General features: G+C 41.1%; 1 protein-coding gene across 1 annotated transcript in view; it reads right to left on the bottom strand.

The window, feature by feature from the left end:
- The window catches only part of Dchs2 (dachsous cadherin-related 2), a 204,819-nt gene that overhangs the window by 12,844 nt on the left and 172,213 nt on the right, over nucleotides 1–19,762 (bottom strand). The window contains exons 14-16 of the mRNA XM_032898182.1: nucleotides 12,753–12,866; nucleotides 6,566–6,777; nucleotides 4,416–4,567 (exon numbers count right to left, since the gene is read on the bottom strand). Coding sequence (XP_032754073.1) covers nucleotides 4,416–4,567; nucleotides 6,566–6,777; nucleotides 12,753–12,866 — 478 coding nt within the window. The remainder of the gene's footprint in view (nucleotides 1–4,415; nucleotides 4,568–6,565; nucleotides 6,778–12,752; nucleotides 12,867–19,762) is intronic.

The following is a 19,762-nucleotide window of genomic DNA, read 5'->3' on the forward strand; positions in this document are numbered from 1 at the left end:
TTTCCTATTCCCCAAGTGTGGGAAGCTTCTCTCACCACAGAGCACTTCGGATGAGGCCTTTGACCAGATAAGATCTCACTTAATTTCCTTTAAAAAACCGAAATTGTTGGCAGAAGAAATTTTAAAATTTCTCTTTCCACTGCATCTCAAATATCTACCAGGATTTTTCTGTTCGTTCTAAAGTTTTAAGAAAAATAAAAAAGATCAGCTAACACCAGAAATGGCTATAAAAAGAGTTAGGGTTTCTGGTGAAAGATGGTAAGATGACTTCTCAGACCTGTCCCCTTTTCCCCAAATTCCGCTGAGAGAATAGCTAGTTTTAATATATATAAAGTAAGTGTAGAAGTGTATGGAAGGAAGGCAGAGATCAGAAGGTATTCAAAAATACAACACGAGAAATGGACCTCAAGTGCCACTCACTAGATATGTTTGGTTCATTACTTGGTGTGTGTGTGTGTGTGTGTGTGTGTGTGTGTGTGTGTGTGTGTGTATGTGTATACCTTATAAATAGATGCATACATATGTGCATATGTGTATATGCAGATAGGTAGATATATCTATATCTATATCTATATCTATCTATCTATCTATCTATATATATATATATATATACATATCTTACACTAGGTCTTCCATGATCTTTAATCTTTTTCAGTGTTCTATTTTATACATATGAAACATCCCAGAGAAGTTAGACAACAAACAAAACTAGATCTCTGACACCAGAAAAGGGTCATTGTCTCCTGAACACTTACTGAACAGGATCCATAGCAACAACCAAAATGGCAAACACCAAAGAAAACCCCAAAACATTCAAGATAAACAAGAAAAGAAATAGGCAGAGAGGCAGAAATTCACAATGTATGAGAACAGAATGGAAGGATTCTTGTTCAAAAGGAACTCAGTGTCAGAAGAGGCCTACGTTAAAGAGAGGCTCAGTGATGTGGCTCAGCAGGTAAAAGCCATTGCCTACCAATCCCGAAACCTGAGTTCAATCCCTGGAACCCAATAGTGGAAAGAGTGAACCAACTCACACAAGCCGTCCTCTTACCTCCATTCTTACACTATGTGCACATGCACATGCACACACACACACAAAGAAATAATGCAAAACATTAAAAAGATTGTGGTGATATTTCTAAATATGATAAAAACTCTTCTTCAGAGAAGGGAGAAAAATCACGTACAGTAAAGAAGCTAGAATTGCACAGGCTTCAGAGACAAACAAGTTTAGAACATAAAAGACCAATGCCTTTCAAAGTCAGAAAAACATTTTCAATCTATACCATCACACATGCGCGCACGTGCACGTGCACACATAGTGCATGCAAACACATGCACACAGCAACACATTCACTCATGTATGTATACACACAGAGATAGACACACACACATGCGCATACACACACACACACATGGACACACACACACACACATGTGCACACACACAGGTATGCTTATATATGGTAGTATGGTTGAAGGCATTTGCAAATGTACAAGGGCCAAGATAATTTGCTTCTATAGCAGAGGAGAAGCAGTCAACTTCTCAGCTTTTGCTCCTCACAGTTTGGAGTTAATTTATTCATGGGCAGTTGGAGAAAGGCCTTTCTAAATATTAGGACTAATTTAAATGTTGGGAACATGACGCAAATAGGAAAAAGTTGAAAACCATTACATTTAATTGCTAACTAAGCTCCATTGAGTAAGAATTCTGTAACAGAAAGCCATCACAATTGAAAAGTGCTTAGTTCCTGGGACCTAACAGACTCTCAGTGATCTCTGAATTGACAATCACTGAAAGAATACTTGAGCTGAGATTTACCTAAAGTCATCCATGGGGGAGAAATGCTTAACAATGAAGTAAAAGAATAGTTTTAACGTATTTATACATTAAACACAATAATTTTAGTAATCATATTAAAATATTACACAACGTTTCCTAACTGCTAACTTAGGGTGAGGTTTTAAACTTTAAAAAAATTACTTTTGAAGTAATATTTTGAAATATATTTAAAAAAACAGCAAAACACTTAATCAAACTTTCAGAATTGGAAGGGTTTGGAGTGGTTAATTAGTCCAATACACTCAGTAACGTATTCCATTCAAACCAGCTTTCAGTGCTTAACCACACAAATATACTGTACTTTCCTCACGAAACACGAAAGTAGCCTCAAATATTGACACAGTATTTTGGACTTTCCCCCTCTTACACAGAAGGGCTGTTCTGTAGTGTCAATGATAGAAACAGCGTGACTGTGGTTGAGAATCCTTGAGTATAAGGCAAAACTTCTTCAACAGTACTGCAACATAGAATAAGCCAACTATGTAATTTGCATTGTTAATGAATAAAATACCTGCCTTAACTTCTATATGAAACGGCTACAAGAATTAAATGGAACACAGTAGCCACACCCTGCACCCATGTTTTGTTTTGTTTTGCAAAGTTTTAATTATTCATGGCCAGCCACCGACATCCAAAAGTGTTAATGGAAAATTCTAGAAATAAATAATTCATGAGTTTTAAATAGCTATAATTTGGAGTATCTTGGTGACACTGTAGTCTGTTGTACCGGAATGTGAATTATTATCCAGTCTAGTGTATCCACGCCATATTTATCACCCACTCCTTAGTTACTTAGTACTCAGTCATCAGCTGTAGAATTGTGTTTCTATTCAGGTAAACCTTGAGTTACTTATTAATTATCTCAAAGCACAAGGTTAACAATGGTATATTAGATCTTGCAGGGCATAAAACATGGAAGGAGAGATTGACCCTGGGAATGTGTGGCCATACTGCCTGGCATTTAGAAACACAGTTGAAAGACAAACATATTTGGGTTTCAATAGGAAGTTTCAGGTCTTCAGTGAGGATCCCAGAACACATCCACCATGGATAAGAGGTTAGTGTTGTGATACACGTGCAAGGCTTCTTGGAATAAAGCACAAAATACTGTCACAAGGTATATCAAACAGTACTGTGAACAAGAAAGATAAGCTTTCTTTCACCACTGCCCTACTGTTTCTCCAAAGACAAGCAATCTAACAGCTTCTCTGAAAAGTATTTTAGGCAAAAGAACGTTCTGTTTTATCAGATGGTCATGAACACTAGGATGCTCCTTGTATTGGCTATACATGGTTGAGGCAGGAAAGCACAGGAAATTCTCCACTAATCTGTATTGCTCTTGTTTGCCGACTGTCTACACACTCCTGTGTCACTAATGCCCTTGGTAGCCTGGCTCCTGCCCCATGCACACACATTCCTCCAAAGAGCCTGCCCTGCAACTTTGGACCTGCACCTGCCTCGGTCACATATACGCCTATCTCTAGGTCACGTTTGTCTTTCCTTTACAATAATAAAATGTGTTCTGTATCTACACAGATATGTTCCCAATGTATGAATTGAAGGACTGACCCAGCCTGAACTGGTTTTGGATGCACGCATGAGAAAAGACAATTGTGTCTTCGGTAAACTTTTAGGAAGAATCCCCTGTTGACCACCTTATGCCTGTACATGATTGGGTGTGCAAGTGAATAAAAACAGATGTGTTATAGGAATGTATGATCTAACTTGCCTATCAAAGCTGAGAACCACCCTTTAATAACCAAACTTCTCTTTCTCTTAACCCCATAAAGGAATCCCTATATCGGGTGCCTGGAAGGCCTGCCTTCACCCATGTTCTGGCTTCCTGCAGTGAAGTTCTTACCTTTGCTCCTACTCTGTTTAAACAAGCATGCCTTGGCATGCCTGTAGTTCTGAGTAAGAGGCCCCACATCCCTATCCTATCACTGACCTGGTTTTAGACATTGGTTTCTTAGTGTTCTATGCAGGGGCCACCATTCTTTAAGGAGTATGCATTTGTGGCCATTTCAGGTTTCTTAGAGCCCTTTGCTTTATTGAATGAGATGCTGTGAATGTGTGTCTGTACACTGTACTTGACTCACAGAGAGCCATGAAGACATGGAGCAGGCTTGCAGTACAATACTCTCTTCAGAGGCCTGCATCTCTCAAATGCTAGGCCATTTAGATCTTTAATGTTGAATGTCAGCCTTTAATATGATCATTCTGCTGGACCATGATGACAAGGCTGGACTTTCAAACAGAATAAAGAATTACACAAAGGAATGCCATTCAATCCGACTCTTTGTGCTTAAAGTAACAAAAGGCATTTGCGGAGGACATGTCCACTCAGCAAACACTTCACCAACACTGCCTTTTGAATGCCTCTTCCTTGGTTCGCACGAGGATGCATCAACTGCCAGACCTGATCCAGTCAACTTTTGCAAAATAGGAAATAATTTCTAAGGCTATTTGAATGTGCCCAAAGGTTGGCCATAGGCTGGGTGAAAGGGGAAAGAAGAGTTTTCCCGAAGCCTCAGTGGGGGAGACACAGGGAGGAGCGTGAACCTGAGCCCACCTGTAGGAGCTGGTGGACTCATAATCCAGGATGGAGTTTGTCACTATGACTCCGCTCAGCTCGTCGATCCGGAAGGCTCCCGCTTGGTTGCCAGAGACAATGGAATACTCGATCTGACTGTTCAAGCCCCCGTCCAAGTCAGTAGCGGACACCTGTGAGAAATCAGTATTTCCATTGGAAAAGATTAAGCTGTAATGGGAGCTGAGCCTGCTTCTCGAAGGAACACGGTAGGAAAGAATACAGATTAGCAAAGGCATTTTAAAAACAATGCTTAGGGCAGCAGTACTCAACCTAATGATTCCACCCTTAAATACAGTTCCTCAGGTATAAAATTATTTTCGTTGCTACATCATAACTATAATTTTGCTATTGTTATGGGTCATAACTTAACTATCTGAGTTTTCTGATGGTCTTAGGTGACCTCTGTGAAAGGGTCATTTGGCCCCAAAAGGAGTGGTGACCCACAGACTGAGAACCACTAGCTTGCAGTCATACCAACACATCCAGCTACACTTGAATTAGACTATAATGAACTGAACAATAGGGGGGAGAATGTCTATACAATCACTTAAAATATTTCTAAAAATGGCACACACATGTTTTGAGCTACAACTGGGTGCACGGAAAACTTCTAACGTGCGTCTACAGTGTTCTAGCTCTGCCATGGATTCGTGCTGGCTTCAGACAAACAATTGAATGTTACAGGGAGCTCTGTACACTGAACGGCAATTTCTTTGCTTGATTTTTCTTTCTTTTTATTTCTGCATGTGTATGCGTGTGCACATGCATATGTGCTCATATATATGTGGAGGCTAGAAGTTGGCATTAGATGACTTCATTTATTTAGCTAGAATTTCCCCCTCACCTGGAACTCACTGGCTCGGCTAGTCTAGTACAGGCTGGCCAGCTTGCCCCACGAGTGTGCTTCTAAGGATGGAGCCAGCTATCACATCTGTCTGCTCTTACAGCTGTTCTGGGACTTTGAACTTGTGTTCTTATACTTGCATAGCAAATGCTTTACCTAATGAGCCACCCAGTCACCCACACACCCCTATCCTCATTTGCCTTCCTTATCTGATCAGAGTATTGTCTGTATCATAGGCCAATATGAGGCCTTTTTGCTTTTTATATTATACTGAAGTTTTAACTCAAGGAGACCCTTGAAAAGTGAATCGAATCCTAGATTTGGTGCTAATAAATTATCATCCTAGTGGCTTATTTGGTGAAATTTCAAAGTAGTGCTAAGGCTAGAACAATGGGTTTATAACATTTCCCCTAGAGATGTATTGCAGGGTTTCCAGTGCTGAAGCCAGTCACTGAAACAGCTGTATCGATGGAGTCAAGATACTAGCAAGCGGTTGAATTATTACACTGTTTTACTTCATGCCCTTTCTATCTGGCACGATTCTGCCTTGGCTCACATCCCTTGTCATGTCTTGGTCTCCTACATTGAGTCACATCTCAGCTCTTCCTTCATCCTTCTACCCAAGTTCTCAGAGGAAGCTGAGAACCACATGAAATGGACGGACCTCATCAGGAGGGTATGGGAGCCAACTTTATGGTGCAGAAAGGTCACAGCAGCCTTTGAGACTAATTTCCAAATCGGAACAAATAAAAATCCATCAGGCCCCCTGGAGTTGTATGTTTAAGCATGATTCAGATGGTAGCCTTTCCAGGGTGGGCACTAGCACTTTAGTATGCTGGAAATACGTTCCCACCGTGGTGACTTCCCCAGGATGTGTGTCAGGCCACAGCGCCCTGGTAAACCCAGGAAGAGCAGGAGGGATTCTGGGAATGGCAGCCCGAGGATCCTCATCAAGAGCAATGAGCCCCGCTTCGCCTCTGTCTTCACCTGGGATGCCAGGCATTTTTGTGACCTACAAAGTCTGTGTTCATACTGGAACAATCCCTAGAGAAAACAGGTGTCGTGGAACTGAGCTCAGGATCAATGAAGAATGAACAAAGGGATTTCAGATTTCCTGCAGTCTGTAGATTCATCGGAGCCACTGAACATGTCCTGGAGATTGTTATGACTTAATTACACGTTGGTCATGGGTCATAGATACTTTGACATACATAGATTGATTGGCACACACACACACACACACACACACACACACACACACACACACACACACACTTCCTGTTACCTGGACGACATGAGCACTGTAGAACTGTCCTTCAGACACTGATGCTTGGTATACGCTCTGCGCAAAGCGAGGAGGATTATCATTCCGATCCCGGATGGACACTGCTACTTTGGTGAAGGCTTTATGCCCATTGTTGTCAGCAAGAACGATGAGCCTCACCTCACTCCTGACTTCAAAATCAAGCAATCTGGGCTCTTCTACGATGAGTTGTCCTGGTTTTAGTCCCAAAGTGAGTAAAAAGAAATGATGATGTTATTTTTAAGTGTCTCAAAACACCATTGACTCGCGTGCTCTGACTAGGGGGTCAGTATGGAAACGTGGAGAACGTATGGATATCAGCGGACTTCCAACATTTGTAGGCAATAACTGAAATCTGGGGCTTTCTCGTAAATCATCCTTCATGTACAAAATAAATCTGGATGTTTAGCCCATCCCAATGTCTGCAAAGTCTACATTTCAAACATTTTCAAATCCATCTATTCGTTCACTCATTGTGGGGAGGGATGCCGCAGTGTGCTGGTGAAGGTCACAGGACAGCTTTTGGAAGCTGGGTCTTGCCTTGAGCCTTGCTGAGACATGCTGGCCTCTCGTGTCCCTGTTGCTGTCCTGTGTTCTCCAGGCCAGCTGGCCCACACACCTCCAGCACTATTCTGCCTCGCCCCTCTCGGAGTACAGTGTTAGGACTCCGGGTATTAGGCCTCACCCCTCTCGGAGTACAGTGTAACACACTGCAGCCTCGCCCCTCTCGGAGTACAGTGTTAGGACTCTGGGTATGTAACACACTGCAGCCTCGCCCTTCTCGGAGTACAGTGTTAGGACTCTGGGTATGTAACACACTGCAGCCTCGCCCCTCTCAGAGTACAGTGTTAGGACTCCGGGTATGTAACACACTGCAGCCTCGCCCTTCTCAGAGTACAGTGTTAGGACTCTGGGTATGTAACACACTGCAGCCTCGCCCTCTCGGGAGCACAGTGTTGGGACTCTGGGTGTGTAACACACTGCAGCCTCGCCCTCTCGGGCACAGTGTTAGGACTCTGGGTATGTAACCTGCAGCCCCTCGCCCCTCTCGGTGTACAGTGTTAGGACTCTGGGTATGTAACACACTGCAGCCTCGCCCTTCTCGGAGTACAGTGTTAGGACTCTGGGTATGTAACACACTGCAGCCTCGCCCCTCTCGGAGTACAGTGTTAGGACTCTGGGTATGTAACACACTGCAGCCTCGCCCCTCTCGGAGCACAGTGTTAGGACTCTGGGTATGTAACACACTGCAGCCTCGCCCCTCTCGGAGCACAGTGTTAGGACTCTGGGTATGTAACACACTGCAGCCTCGCCCCTCTCGGAGTACAGTGTTAGGACTCTGGGTATGTAACACACTGCAGCCTCGCCCTTCTCGGAGTACAGTGTTAGGATTCTGGGTATGTAACACACTGCAGCCTCGCCCTTCTCGGAGTACAGTGTTAGGACTCTGGGTATGTAACACACTGCAGCCTCGCCCTTCTCGGAGTACAGTGTTAGGATTCTGGGTATGTAACACACTGCAATTGGCTTTTGGTGACAGACCTGTGAATTGAACTTGGGCTCATATGAGGGCTCCCTGGCTCACAGTTTAACTCACTGAGCCATCTCCCTGACCCCCAAACATTTCCTAAATCTGTTTCTGTCTCCTTTGCTGCCATTTTCCTCTACACCATCAACATCTCCCTCCCTGACCCCTGCACAAGTTGAGCATTAGCTGATTAGATTAACTGATCTCCCCAAGGATCCAGGCTCCATGAAAGAACAAGGAAGCTGGTACTCTCCTGCAGAGAACCTGTCACTGGATTTTACAGTGTACCAGTGGTGAGCAGCTTTAATTGCAGGGATATGCTGGCTCAGGCCTGGCCTATCTCAGTCTTGCTTGTTGCATTTTCCTCTCTCTCTCTCTCTCTCTCTCTCTCTCTCTCTCTCTCTCTCTCTCTCTCTCTCCCTATCCCACCATCTTATACCTCCTGCTTTTGGACAACTGTATCTTCTCATTTCCTTGCTTGAGTCTGGTCACTTTTCCTTGGTTGTAGGCTGCACTCATGAGCACTGATCCCTGGCTTTTGAACTTCATCATAATCCCAGTACCTAGCTCACAGGTCAGCATTCAGTACTCTCATACCCTCACAGAAAATACAGAACCAGGCTACAGAAATAGACCTTGGAAGATGATGCCATAGCTCAAGTTTCTTGCTCAAATTAAGACATTCTTTTGTGCTATTTCTACTGTGTGTGTCTGTTTCAGGATGACATGATGATACTGTAAGTTTTTAAAAGGTATTGAAGGAAGAAGAAGGAGGAGGAGAGAAGGAGGAAGAGGAGAGGAGGGGGAGGAAGGAGGAGGAGGAAGAGGAAGAAGAGGAGGAAGAGGAGGAGAAGAGGAGGAGAAGAGGAGGAGAAGAGGAGGAGAAGAGGAGGAGGAGGAAGAAAAAACAGTACTGTGGCTTTCCAGACATGTGAAGGCACATGCATTGCAATTCTGAAGAAATATATATTCTATATTAAGAAATATCCTACCAAATTTAAGAACTTAAGAAAATTACTAGACATATATGTACGTGTGTTTGTGTGTTTGTGTATGTGTGTGCTTGTGCACACGAGTGCAATGTGCATAGAAAAGAGGTTGTTAGATGTCCTGGAGCTGGCGGTACAGGCAGTTGTGAGATGCCCAGAATAGGGTATTAAGACTGTAGCCCCAGGCCTCTGAAAGGACATCACATGCTCTGAACTCCTGTGCCATCTCTCCATCCCCTCTATTACCTAATTTAATGTGTCAGGAATCCACTGTCATTTTTGACACCAGATTTGATTTAGTTCCTTCACAAACCACATCTGCTTGTGGCCAGTCCGCATTGCCAGTATTTAGGGTCACTCTCATTTGTGGCAGCTACGGAGTCACTGAAATGCATTTTGCGACTGGCAGTTAAAGTGGCAAGTCTTCAGAAAGACCTGCTATGTGGGATGTGGGGTTTTACTCCTGAAATGAGGATGGGGCCATAAATCTCCTCAAATCACACCATCATGTACTCTTTGTACTGGAAAGAAAATAGAAACACAAAAACACATTGCTAGTATAGTCTGGAAGACGGTATGCTGGCTGTGGTGCAAATCAAAATGGAAGTTAAATAAAAGATGTTACTCCTTTGGTAACTGTATTTGGGATGGATCTACAGTCTAATGCTTTTGGATCCGTTTTCATTTTGGTCATAATAAATGGCACACTCTTGTGCAAGTCATGAGATGAGCCAGGCCGGCACACATACTAAATCCATGTTTTGCCTTGTGTCATATATGTGCATTTTTCTCAGAAACATCACAGACGTGGCCATGAGAGAAGTATAAGCCCTACAACACTGTGCCTAACACCTGGGCAGGAAGCTGCCTGCTTTATCATTCGACGAAGACTCACAAATGCCACCCTGAAAGTTCTGTGTGTGTGCCATGTTGCCAGTGTGTAACAGCGTGAGAATGAAAGCCACAGTAATATTTTCCAAGGTATGTACAGCTATAGCTTTATCCAAGTTGCAAAATATACATCAAAATGAGATTAAGATTCTTCAAATGGCACTGACTTGATAATATAATCAGGTTACTTCAGCCAGTCACACACTATGGGCACGCATCTGTGCAAAGCCAAAGCCGAATGGGACAAATATTTATGTTTTCCCATAATGCCTAAACTCCACTCTGCTCTGACTGTGCCTGCGAAGCACTGAAAGCTTGATCCCATTGCTTTATGTCAGTCTACCCAACACTGACCTGAGTGGGACCATCTGTTATTTACAAGCCCAATCTTGGTCAGACTCTCAAATCCCAGCAGCCTCAGACCATAATGAGTGGTTTTAATACAAAGTGATTTGAAATGTAAACCCAAAAGTAAACCTTTCATTCATTCGCAACTATGGAACAGAGGCTCAATCCATGACTATCCTTAAGAAAGGGACTGTAGATTTAAAGATCAACATTATTGATTTGCAATTCTTCCAAGTTTTCCATTTTTATAATACACACATGCAGAAAATCTATGTTAACAACTCTGGGGTACAATTCTAATGATAATGAGCTAAAAGTCCCATGAAAGTTGTGTTTTATATCATAATTAATTTTTAAAAAATATTTTCCTGACAGCAATGTGGCATAATATACGTTCAAGTGACTTTTGAAATTACATACCTGGTAAGATATGAGTGTGTATGATGGTGTTACACATGCATGCACAGGACCTTGTGTGTGCATTAGAATGTACTGAAGATATGTATTGAGTCTCAGAGGATAGAACAGGGAGTCAGGCATTCAAAGCCTGTATGAGCTCCTAGACTCTTTGCTCAGGCCTTTAGAAACATCTCTCTTAATTGTGCAGAGCAGAGAAGACAAAATGAGGAAAGCCCACAGTACTAAGTGGGCTAATGTCTAAGTACTAAGTACTAAGAAGGCTAGTGTCTCTAGCCTTCTGTTTAAAATGAAACCTCAGGTCAGAACCCCAAAGATGCAGGAAGAGGCCCATCAACTCCTTTATTTGTTCCTCTTCCCCTCGTGACCACATTGACGGAATAATCGGTTGTTGTTTTTCAATATTTCTTTTCTCTTTAATTGGTATATTGGGGTAGGTAGCAGGACAGTGTTAGCTGGGGCCACCAGGGTTCAGGACTCACCCTAAAAATTTCAGTTATGTATGTTAAGAAAACTCCTAAGAATTAAATTTTGGGGTGGAAAGGTGGTACAGTGGAATCGTGAGGAAAATAATTCAGAGCCTCAAAACTTACAACAAACGAAAAGAACCAGAGAATTTCTGGAACGTGAGACCCAAGAAACAAAGAGACAAAGATGTAAAAACATAAAATGGGGTACAGGAAAGGGGCTCATGACCCAGCATCTGTGACATTGGAGTCCCACCAAAGATGCAGGCAAGTGGCTATCAGAACATGGCTGGCTTTGTAGAGCAACAAGAAAGATATTCCCATAAGAGACAGAGCCAAGATAAGAATTACAAACCTAGCAAAAATGCATGTCAAAAACAAAGACTGAATATCCAGTTTTAGACAACCCAAATCCGAACTAAGGGAATATTTCAATAAAAAGAAAAACAATGCCTGAAATGTCATTTAAAAGCCATCGTCTAGCCTAATGTGGTACCACGCACCTGTCATGTCTTTACTCGTGAGACTGAGGCAGGAGAATAATGAGTTCAAGGCCAGTCTGGGCTACATAGCAATGTTGTCAAAAGAGAGAGAAGGAGAGAGGAAAAGAGAGAGGGAGAGGAAGAAGCCAGAAGGGGCTGAGGAGGAAGTAAGTGGAAGGAGGGAATATTAGGGAGAAAGAGAGCTGGTTAGGAGGGGTAGCTTGGGATTGGAAGGGGGAAGGAAGAAGAGGAAGGGAAGAAAAGCAGGACATTAATTTTTAAAAGGCAGCTAATCCTATTTTTAAAATGCTAGTTATGCCAAATCTGAAAACTCAAAACTATTCACCAACAAAAGCATATACTTTGATAAAAAGGAATATTTGGAGCTCGAGAGTTATAAGTCTCCTCAATGATAGGAACGAGGTATTGTCTCATGTTAGTTTCTAATTATAAATGTTAAAATGGCCAAATCAACTGCTAAAGAGAGAGCAGTAAGCACATACTTCCCAACAAATACAGGGAGAAAAGTATCAGTTTCAGATAATGATTACCTACAGAATGCTCAGAAAACTACTAGAATCCTTTAGACCTAACCAATCTCCCTCCTACTACTATTAATTAATTTTGAGAATCACCATGTTTTAAATTAGGTCTGGTTGCATGAGCATTGCTAGGGATTACTGATAAACAGGACCAACTCACTCGTGACCACACCACTAAGGAAAGACTCCCCCGCCCACAGTCTCAGCTCCCTATGCAGGCGTAAGGCACCATGAACCCCTTCTCTGTCCATGGTGGACAGACGACAGGACCAGTGTTGGGCAGGTCTTGTGGACACACCACAGCCTTTGAGAGCCCATGTGTCCATCAACCTTACCATGTCTAGAAGACAGTGTTTTACCACCCTTTTCCTCAGTCTTTGACTTTTGTGCTCTTTCTGTACCCTCACCTTCCCTTTCAAAAATTTCAGAATTTTCAGTAGTACTTAACAGAAGTACCAGTAAAGTGAACAACAAATAAAGTCGCTATGAGGTAGGAAGGGATTACCTGAGTTGGAGCCCAGGGAAAACACTCCATCTTCATTTCCACTAAAAACCGAGTATTTAATGGAGTCTGGAGTTGACACAGGAGCAAACGCCTTTACTGTCACAACAGAAGTACCTGTAAAATCCGGGTTTTAAAAAAAACATTAGAGCATTTTATGGAAGCCCAAGAGCGAACACTGGGTATCATCCGCCTACTCTTATTACATTTGTCTACTCCTGGAACAGTCACTGTCTTCACAAGCCATGCCCCATGTTGAGTACTGGGATGCAGGGACAAGAGAGAGGAGAACTCCATCCTTGTGGTAGTTATGAACTGGGAGAAGACAGGGGATGGACTATTAGACAGTACATATCCAAAGTTCAATTCTGATTGTGTGAACTTCCCTGAGAGGAGAGAAATGGGTCACTGATAGAAAGTATGGTTTGGGGTACAGTGAAGGAGAACTGGCAGGAGAGGATTCTGGGAGGATGGCAGTGTGGCTGGAAAGGGCTTCGCCCGGTCATCAAATGAAAGTCAGACATCAAAGGAAAGCATCAGATTACTAGAGGGGAGGACTGGATTGTGCTGCTGTGCAATCACAGAAGAGAGTGAACGGATAGAGTAAAGAATTGTGGTGTGTTCCTTAAAAGACACTTCTCCAGTATCCTGCCCAGTCATCATACTTCCTTCAAAAAGAAGTTAAAAAAACATATTTGAAAAGAGAAGGAAAAAGGGAACAGTAAGAGAAAAGACACTGGAGTTTCTTCAATTGGGACAAATGCTAATCTCTTAGATATCTGCTTATCTCTTCCTATGGGACATAGGAAGCCAGCCACACAAGCTTAAGGGACAGAGTGAAACGCATCTTGACAGCATTAACAATAAAAAAGATAGATAAATTAGGGTAAATTGATTTCCCCCTAGACTCTTAAATTTTTTTTTCATGGAGGGGGAAGGAGATGGTTCTTCAGGTAAAGACACTTGCTGTCATGACTAGAGACAGAGTTGATCCCAGGAACCCACATTTGGAAGGAGAGACCTGACTCTGGAAAGTTGTCCTCTGGTCTCCACATATATGCTAAGGCATGTGTGCCCTTAAACACACACATTCAGACACACACACACCACGTGCATACATGCATATACAAACACACAACTTGCCTGTGTGCCCCTCTCCCCAAAATCTTAAAATAAAATAAATAAATGTAAATTTTTGAAAGGAATAGAAAGCATAAAAGGTCTAAGAACAGACAGAATTTCCACCTAGGATCCTCTTAATGCTTAGCACTTAAATTGTATCTGTTTTTATAAACACCTAAGTTTGTAAAATCAAAACTTCAGTAAGAACTGACTTTGATAGAAGGCAAAAATCTAGTTAAACCCAGACAGAGTATGTCCTTGGACACTGAGCATGGTTTTGCACATAAAAGACAAAAGATTCTGCAAACACTGGGTTGCATCCCAGCTCCCTGAGCTTTTTTTTTTTTTTTTAAGGGCAGGGTATCCTGAGCTGTTTGTTTGTTTGTTTGTTTGTTTGTTTTTGTTTAAGGGCAGGGCATCGCCGAGCTACCCAGGGTGACTCTAAACTCTCTATAGACCTCATGACCCTTTTGCCTCAAGGTCCTTCCTGGCTGGGATTCAGAGGCATATGCCATCAGGACAGACTGAATCACACTCATTAGAAATGTCATCACTATTGCCCTGTAATACTGCTTGGGAGGATGGGGAGGAACACCCATAAAGAAGGGAGGGGAGGGGATGTTTGCCCGAAACCGGAAAAGGAATAACACTCAAAATGTATATAAGAAATACTCAAGTTAATAAAAAAAAAAAAAAAAAAAAAAGAAATGTCATACTTAACAGAAAGCCTGAGGAAGTTTAAAACTCATTCAGCTAGATTTCCAAATGACTCTCCTTTCCAAACCACTTACAAAACTATTTAGCAACAAAGAAACAAATCAAATAATAGTGGTAGAATCCAGTTAGTACAAGTGGTAAGAAGCTTCAATTACATAGTAACTGGTGCTCATGGGACTACACATCACCAGGCACGTGGCTTCTGTAACAATGCCTTCTTTTTCTGTAAGCTGATGTAAGCACACATGCACACACAGATTTTATATAAAACATATAAATATAAATAAACATATATATGTATATATATATTCTTTCCTTTCAAATGGGGGTTCCAAGGATCAACTCAAAATTATATATATATATATACATATATATGTATTTAGATATTATACATAAATAATAATATAAATAATATATATTTTAGTATACATTATAAATAATATAAATAAATAATCTATATTATATAAATATACATATACATTGCAGTGTGCTTCCACCATGGTACGCAATCACAGTTCTGTGTTTCCTTTACACAACTTATTTTTAAGTACAAACATTTTATTGCAACCATGTTGCCACAGATTCATAAGGACGTCAGTCAGAAGATAACCAACTGTGCAGGCAAGATGTACAATCCGTGCTAATGGCCTTTATTTCTCCTTGGGTTTGAATGTTTCTTCCATGCCCAATTATTAAAAAAAGAAAAGAGGATATTTCTTGCGTGTAAAAGAACAGTGATGACTACAGAACTGGAAAATATCCCTATGGCCTCTTTTATTTAGAGGAAAGAAAATTCCTATTTTGTTGCAAATCAAATATTTACAATGTCAAATGGAAATGTAGCTCAGAGAAATTTCATTCAACAAAAACCCTTGAAACTGGATGCTAAAGTCTGCAGAGAGCCACACGTGTTTATTTTCTTTCTCTGACGAAGTTTAAATGTGAAACATCCCTAACAAAGCAGATAAGGGCCTTGATCTTTCTGGATCCCCCTCACTGCCACATGTTTAACCTGCTGTTTTCTCTGCGCATACAGGTAAACTTAAATGACTGCCCATAGCACCTCAAGGTAGACATGTCAACCTGTGAAAACTGTCGATGAACCTTCAACTTGAAAACATTATATACAAACTTGTACATGAGCATTTCTTGAATATTGTTCACTATTCATAAGCAAAATTTTCAGCGTTATCTGTTGTTGCATTTCCCTAGTGAACTTTTCAATTCAGTTGTAGTATACATAAGCCCTAAAATTTCTGTTTGATTTTTTTATACATATATAACTTTTTATAGAACCTTACTGATTTTATTTGGTTGTCTGTGTTTCCTTGTAATGTATTGATTGAATTTCTTTAGAATAATTAGATGATTTTTAAATGTTTATTCTTTTGTTTATGCCACATTTCTCTCTATGCTTAGTGGGGGTCTGGGGCATTGTGTGCACCTGAAAGAGAGCAGTTGCTCCAGATTTTACTAACTGGCTTAGTACAGAAAGGCTTTGCCCATTAACCTTGTTAATGATTATGAAAGTTTTTCTGATGGTGTCTTCTTATGACTGTGCTTATAATTTCCCAATTAGAAAGGTGTGCATGTTTTGGTTCACGCCCCCACCCCCACCCCACCCCCGGGAGGGGGTTTGTAATCTTGATTTTCCATCTGGATGTCTGTTTGTCACTTAGGCTGATCTATGACAAATTGGAGAAGGGCTTATCGGTGGTGAAATTAAATAATTCGTATTGGTTATTTCAATGTGACTGTTCTTGCTCTGAGCTTTCCCAGAGTCCTATAACTTCCAGATTGCAATTTCAAGTCTTGTGAGGCCTTCTGGGAAATGTAGTAACTAAGGTTCCTTAGTCTCAATCTCCCTGAGAACCAAAGCCTAGCAATTGGAATTCTGATGATTTCCTAGCTTTGCTTCAAACTTTTCTTCTTAAGTTTCAATTGTCAGACATTCAGTTCCATCAGAAATCTAGCAAAACTGCCCTATATAAATGAAATAAAAGCAGATCTTTCCAGAGAGAGACAGAAGCTGGGCAATGCATGACCACGAAGCTTGCCTCAGAAGATACAATGAACAGAATCCTTCAAGTATATGTTGGAGGACACTGGGCCATGAATGAAAACATAAGAGGCAAAAGTTATCTGACTCGGTAAGTGTGGACAAACGTAAATCTTGTGACACTTCAGTAGTGGGGTGTACACTGTTCTTAATTCTGAAATTTCACGTACAGGCTAACAATAATAAATAATAAATATATTAGATAATATAATAAATAATAAAGGAACTACATGAAGGGTTACAGCATCTAACACTGACCTGCCAAAATGACAGCACAAAGTCTCAGGGAAAATGTAAGGAATAGGCTCCGGCTCATCTGTAATTAAAGTTGAGCTTGGCTATCATTTAAAGGTCATTGTTTTGAGTATATTTTAGAAAACATACATGAAATGAGAAGTGAACCAAAGTATGTTATTTTTAAAGAGTAATGAAGTACAGAGAGAAAGCAAGAGTGTAAATGAGAGACAAGATAATTATAAGATATATTAAAATAGTGCTAAACTGTTCACAGTGACTGTTTTCTACCAGGAGTTGTTTCAAGTGTAAATAGATTAAATTACCAAATTATAATGCCCAGGGTAGCTTTTATGTAAAACAAAAAAGGCCACTTTTACTTGTGTATCAAAGACTCTCTTAACATACAAAAACACATACACAGGCTGAAAGGGAAAGGATTCAGATGAACTGAACAAAAATTCTATCCTAAGTAGCTAGTCACACTTATATCAAGAAGAACAGATTTTAAGTAAAAATTCTACAAGGGACAAACCGTGGCATTTCATAATAATAGAAGATGAGATTTCAACAAGATATGGAATATAACTCTGTGTGTGTGTGTGTGTGTGTTTGTGTGTGTGTGTCTGTGAGTGTGTGCATGTGTATCAACCATTGCCAAAATTCAAGTGAGAAATAGTAACCTAAAATAGGAGAGAATTTCATCTGACAGACAGAAGGGAGAGCAGAAAACTTCAATAACAACCACAGGGGGAAATATACTATACATCTACAGAACCCTTTATCCCCAAGCCCCAGAATATACATTCTTCTAAAGTACTCACAGAATATTTTCTAGGTAACTCATGTTTTAGATCACAAGATAAATATGAATGAATTTGGCAAAATTGCAATCATAATGAGTATCTCTTCCAACCACTATAGAATGAAAGTTCTTTTTCTTTAATTTTTATATTTTAATTTATTTTAGTGATTATTTTATTTATTTACATTTCAAATGTTATCCTCCTTCCCAATTTCCCCTCTGCAAATCCCCTATTCCACCCCCTGCCTCCATGAGGGTACTCACCCACCCACTCCCACCCCACCTCCCTAGCATTCTCATGCTGGGGCATCGAGCCTTCACAGGACCAAGGGCGTCCCCTCCCATTGAGGCCAGACAAGCCCATCCTCTGCTACATATGTGGCTGGAGCCATGAGTCCCTCCATGTGTACTCTTTGGATGGTGGTTTAGTCTCTGGGAGCTCTAGCAGGTCTGGTTGGTTGATATTGTTATTTTTCCTGTGAGGTTGCAAAACCCGTCAGTTACTTCAATCCTTCCCTTAACTCTTCCATTGGGGTTCCCATGCTCAGTTCAATGGTTGGCTGCAAAAATCTGCATCTGGAAAGTTCATTTCATTAGCAAAAGAAAAAGCTGGGAAATCCCCAAGTGTGTAAATGACCAATGCACCAAGAAGGAAATAAAAGGAAATTAGAAAGGGAATATTTTGAGATGAAAAGACCACACAATGTCTTGTCACAGGAAGGAAGAGAACATAGTGAGGCCGGACTTAGTAGAAGGAAAGAAACAATAAAGATCAGAGCAGGAATGAACTAAATAGGACAACATGGAAATGATTGAAAAGTCATTGGAAGTAAAATTTTTAATTTTCTTTAAAAAGGCCAACTAAATTGAAAAACCATAGCTAGACTAAGTGAACAAAAGAGAAAATACTCAACAAAAGTCAGACACAAAAGAGGAGACATTATTACTACCATAGCAGACAGTTAATACAGCTATGAAGTGGTGCCGACATACTACATTTCCTAGAAGAAACACGTAGTTCTCATAACCTACAACATATGAAGACTGAATCATAAAGAAATAGAAATTTTGAATAGACCTATACTAATAAAATGACTGTACCAGTAATAAAAAAAGACCACCACAAGATGAGTTTTTTTTTTTTTAACTGAGGACCATAAACATTCATTTGAATAGTGCGTATGCCAATCCGCATCACATCCACAAGGAGGCGGAGATGGAAAGACCTGGGTACCACGCCTCAGACAATGGCATTTGAGACACAGGCAAAGGGCAGTGGGTGAGCAGTCACCTGCTGTTGGGGAGCAGAAGTTAGACAAAGAGTAGTGTTAGTTTAGATTTTCTTCTCGCCTCTCTTTCCTGACCCCTGGCTTGCCCTGGAATCACATGAGAGCTTCCATCAATTAACACTGTTGGATTGGCCTACCTTCAAAGATACTCACTGAACTGGGTAGAAGAAAGATGCATTAGTAATTTGTTTAGACTCCCTAGGTGTCTGCTAGTGCAGCAAGGTTGAGAAGTCAGATCTTAAAAATCACTAAGTCCCTATGTGGTGGGGAAACTACCTTTAATCCCACCTAGCACTTGGGAGGCAGAGGCAGTGGGATCTCTAAAAGGTCAAGGCCAGTCTGGTCTAGAGTGAGTCCCAGCCAGGGCTACAGAGAGAAGCCCTGTCATCTCAAGATGGTTATTTCAATCCACCCAACAGTTATTCTTCATACTTAAAAACCGACAGCATGGTGCATGTGTGTCTTTCACACTGGTGGAAAAGTCCGACTCCTAAGGGTAGAAACCCCACGTTACGTTAATAAATGAGATGGCGTTACCCTTTACATCATCAAGCCCGTTAAAAAGTCTACCATGTAGGGCTGAAGATGGTCCTGTAATTCAGAACCCTTGCTGCTCATGCAAAGGACCAGAATTCAATTGCCAGTACTCACATGACAGCTTAAAACTGCGGTAACTATAGCTCCAGGAGATCTGTTGCCCTCTTCTGGCCTGCATGGGCTCACATTGTACACATGTAGTTTACATGCATTTGGATAAAATACTCTTTGTCAAAAAAAAATAAAGATA

The sequence above is a fragment of the Rattus rattus genome, chromosome 3 (assembly GCF_011064425.1).
Source record: "Rattus rattus isolate New Zealand chromosome 3, Rrattus_CSIRO_v1, whole genome shotgun sequence".
In the NCBI taxonomy this organism is placed as follows: domain Eukaryota; kingdom Metazoa; phylum Chordata; class Mammalia; order Rodentia; family Muridae; genus Rattus; species Rattus rattus.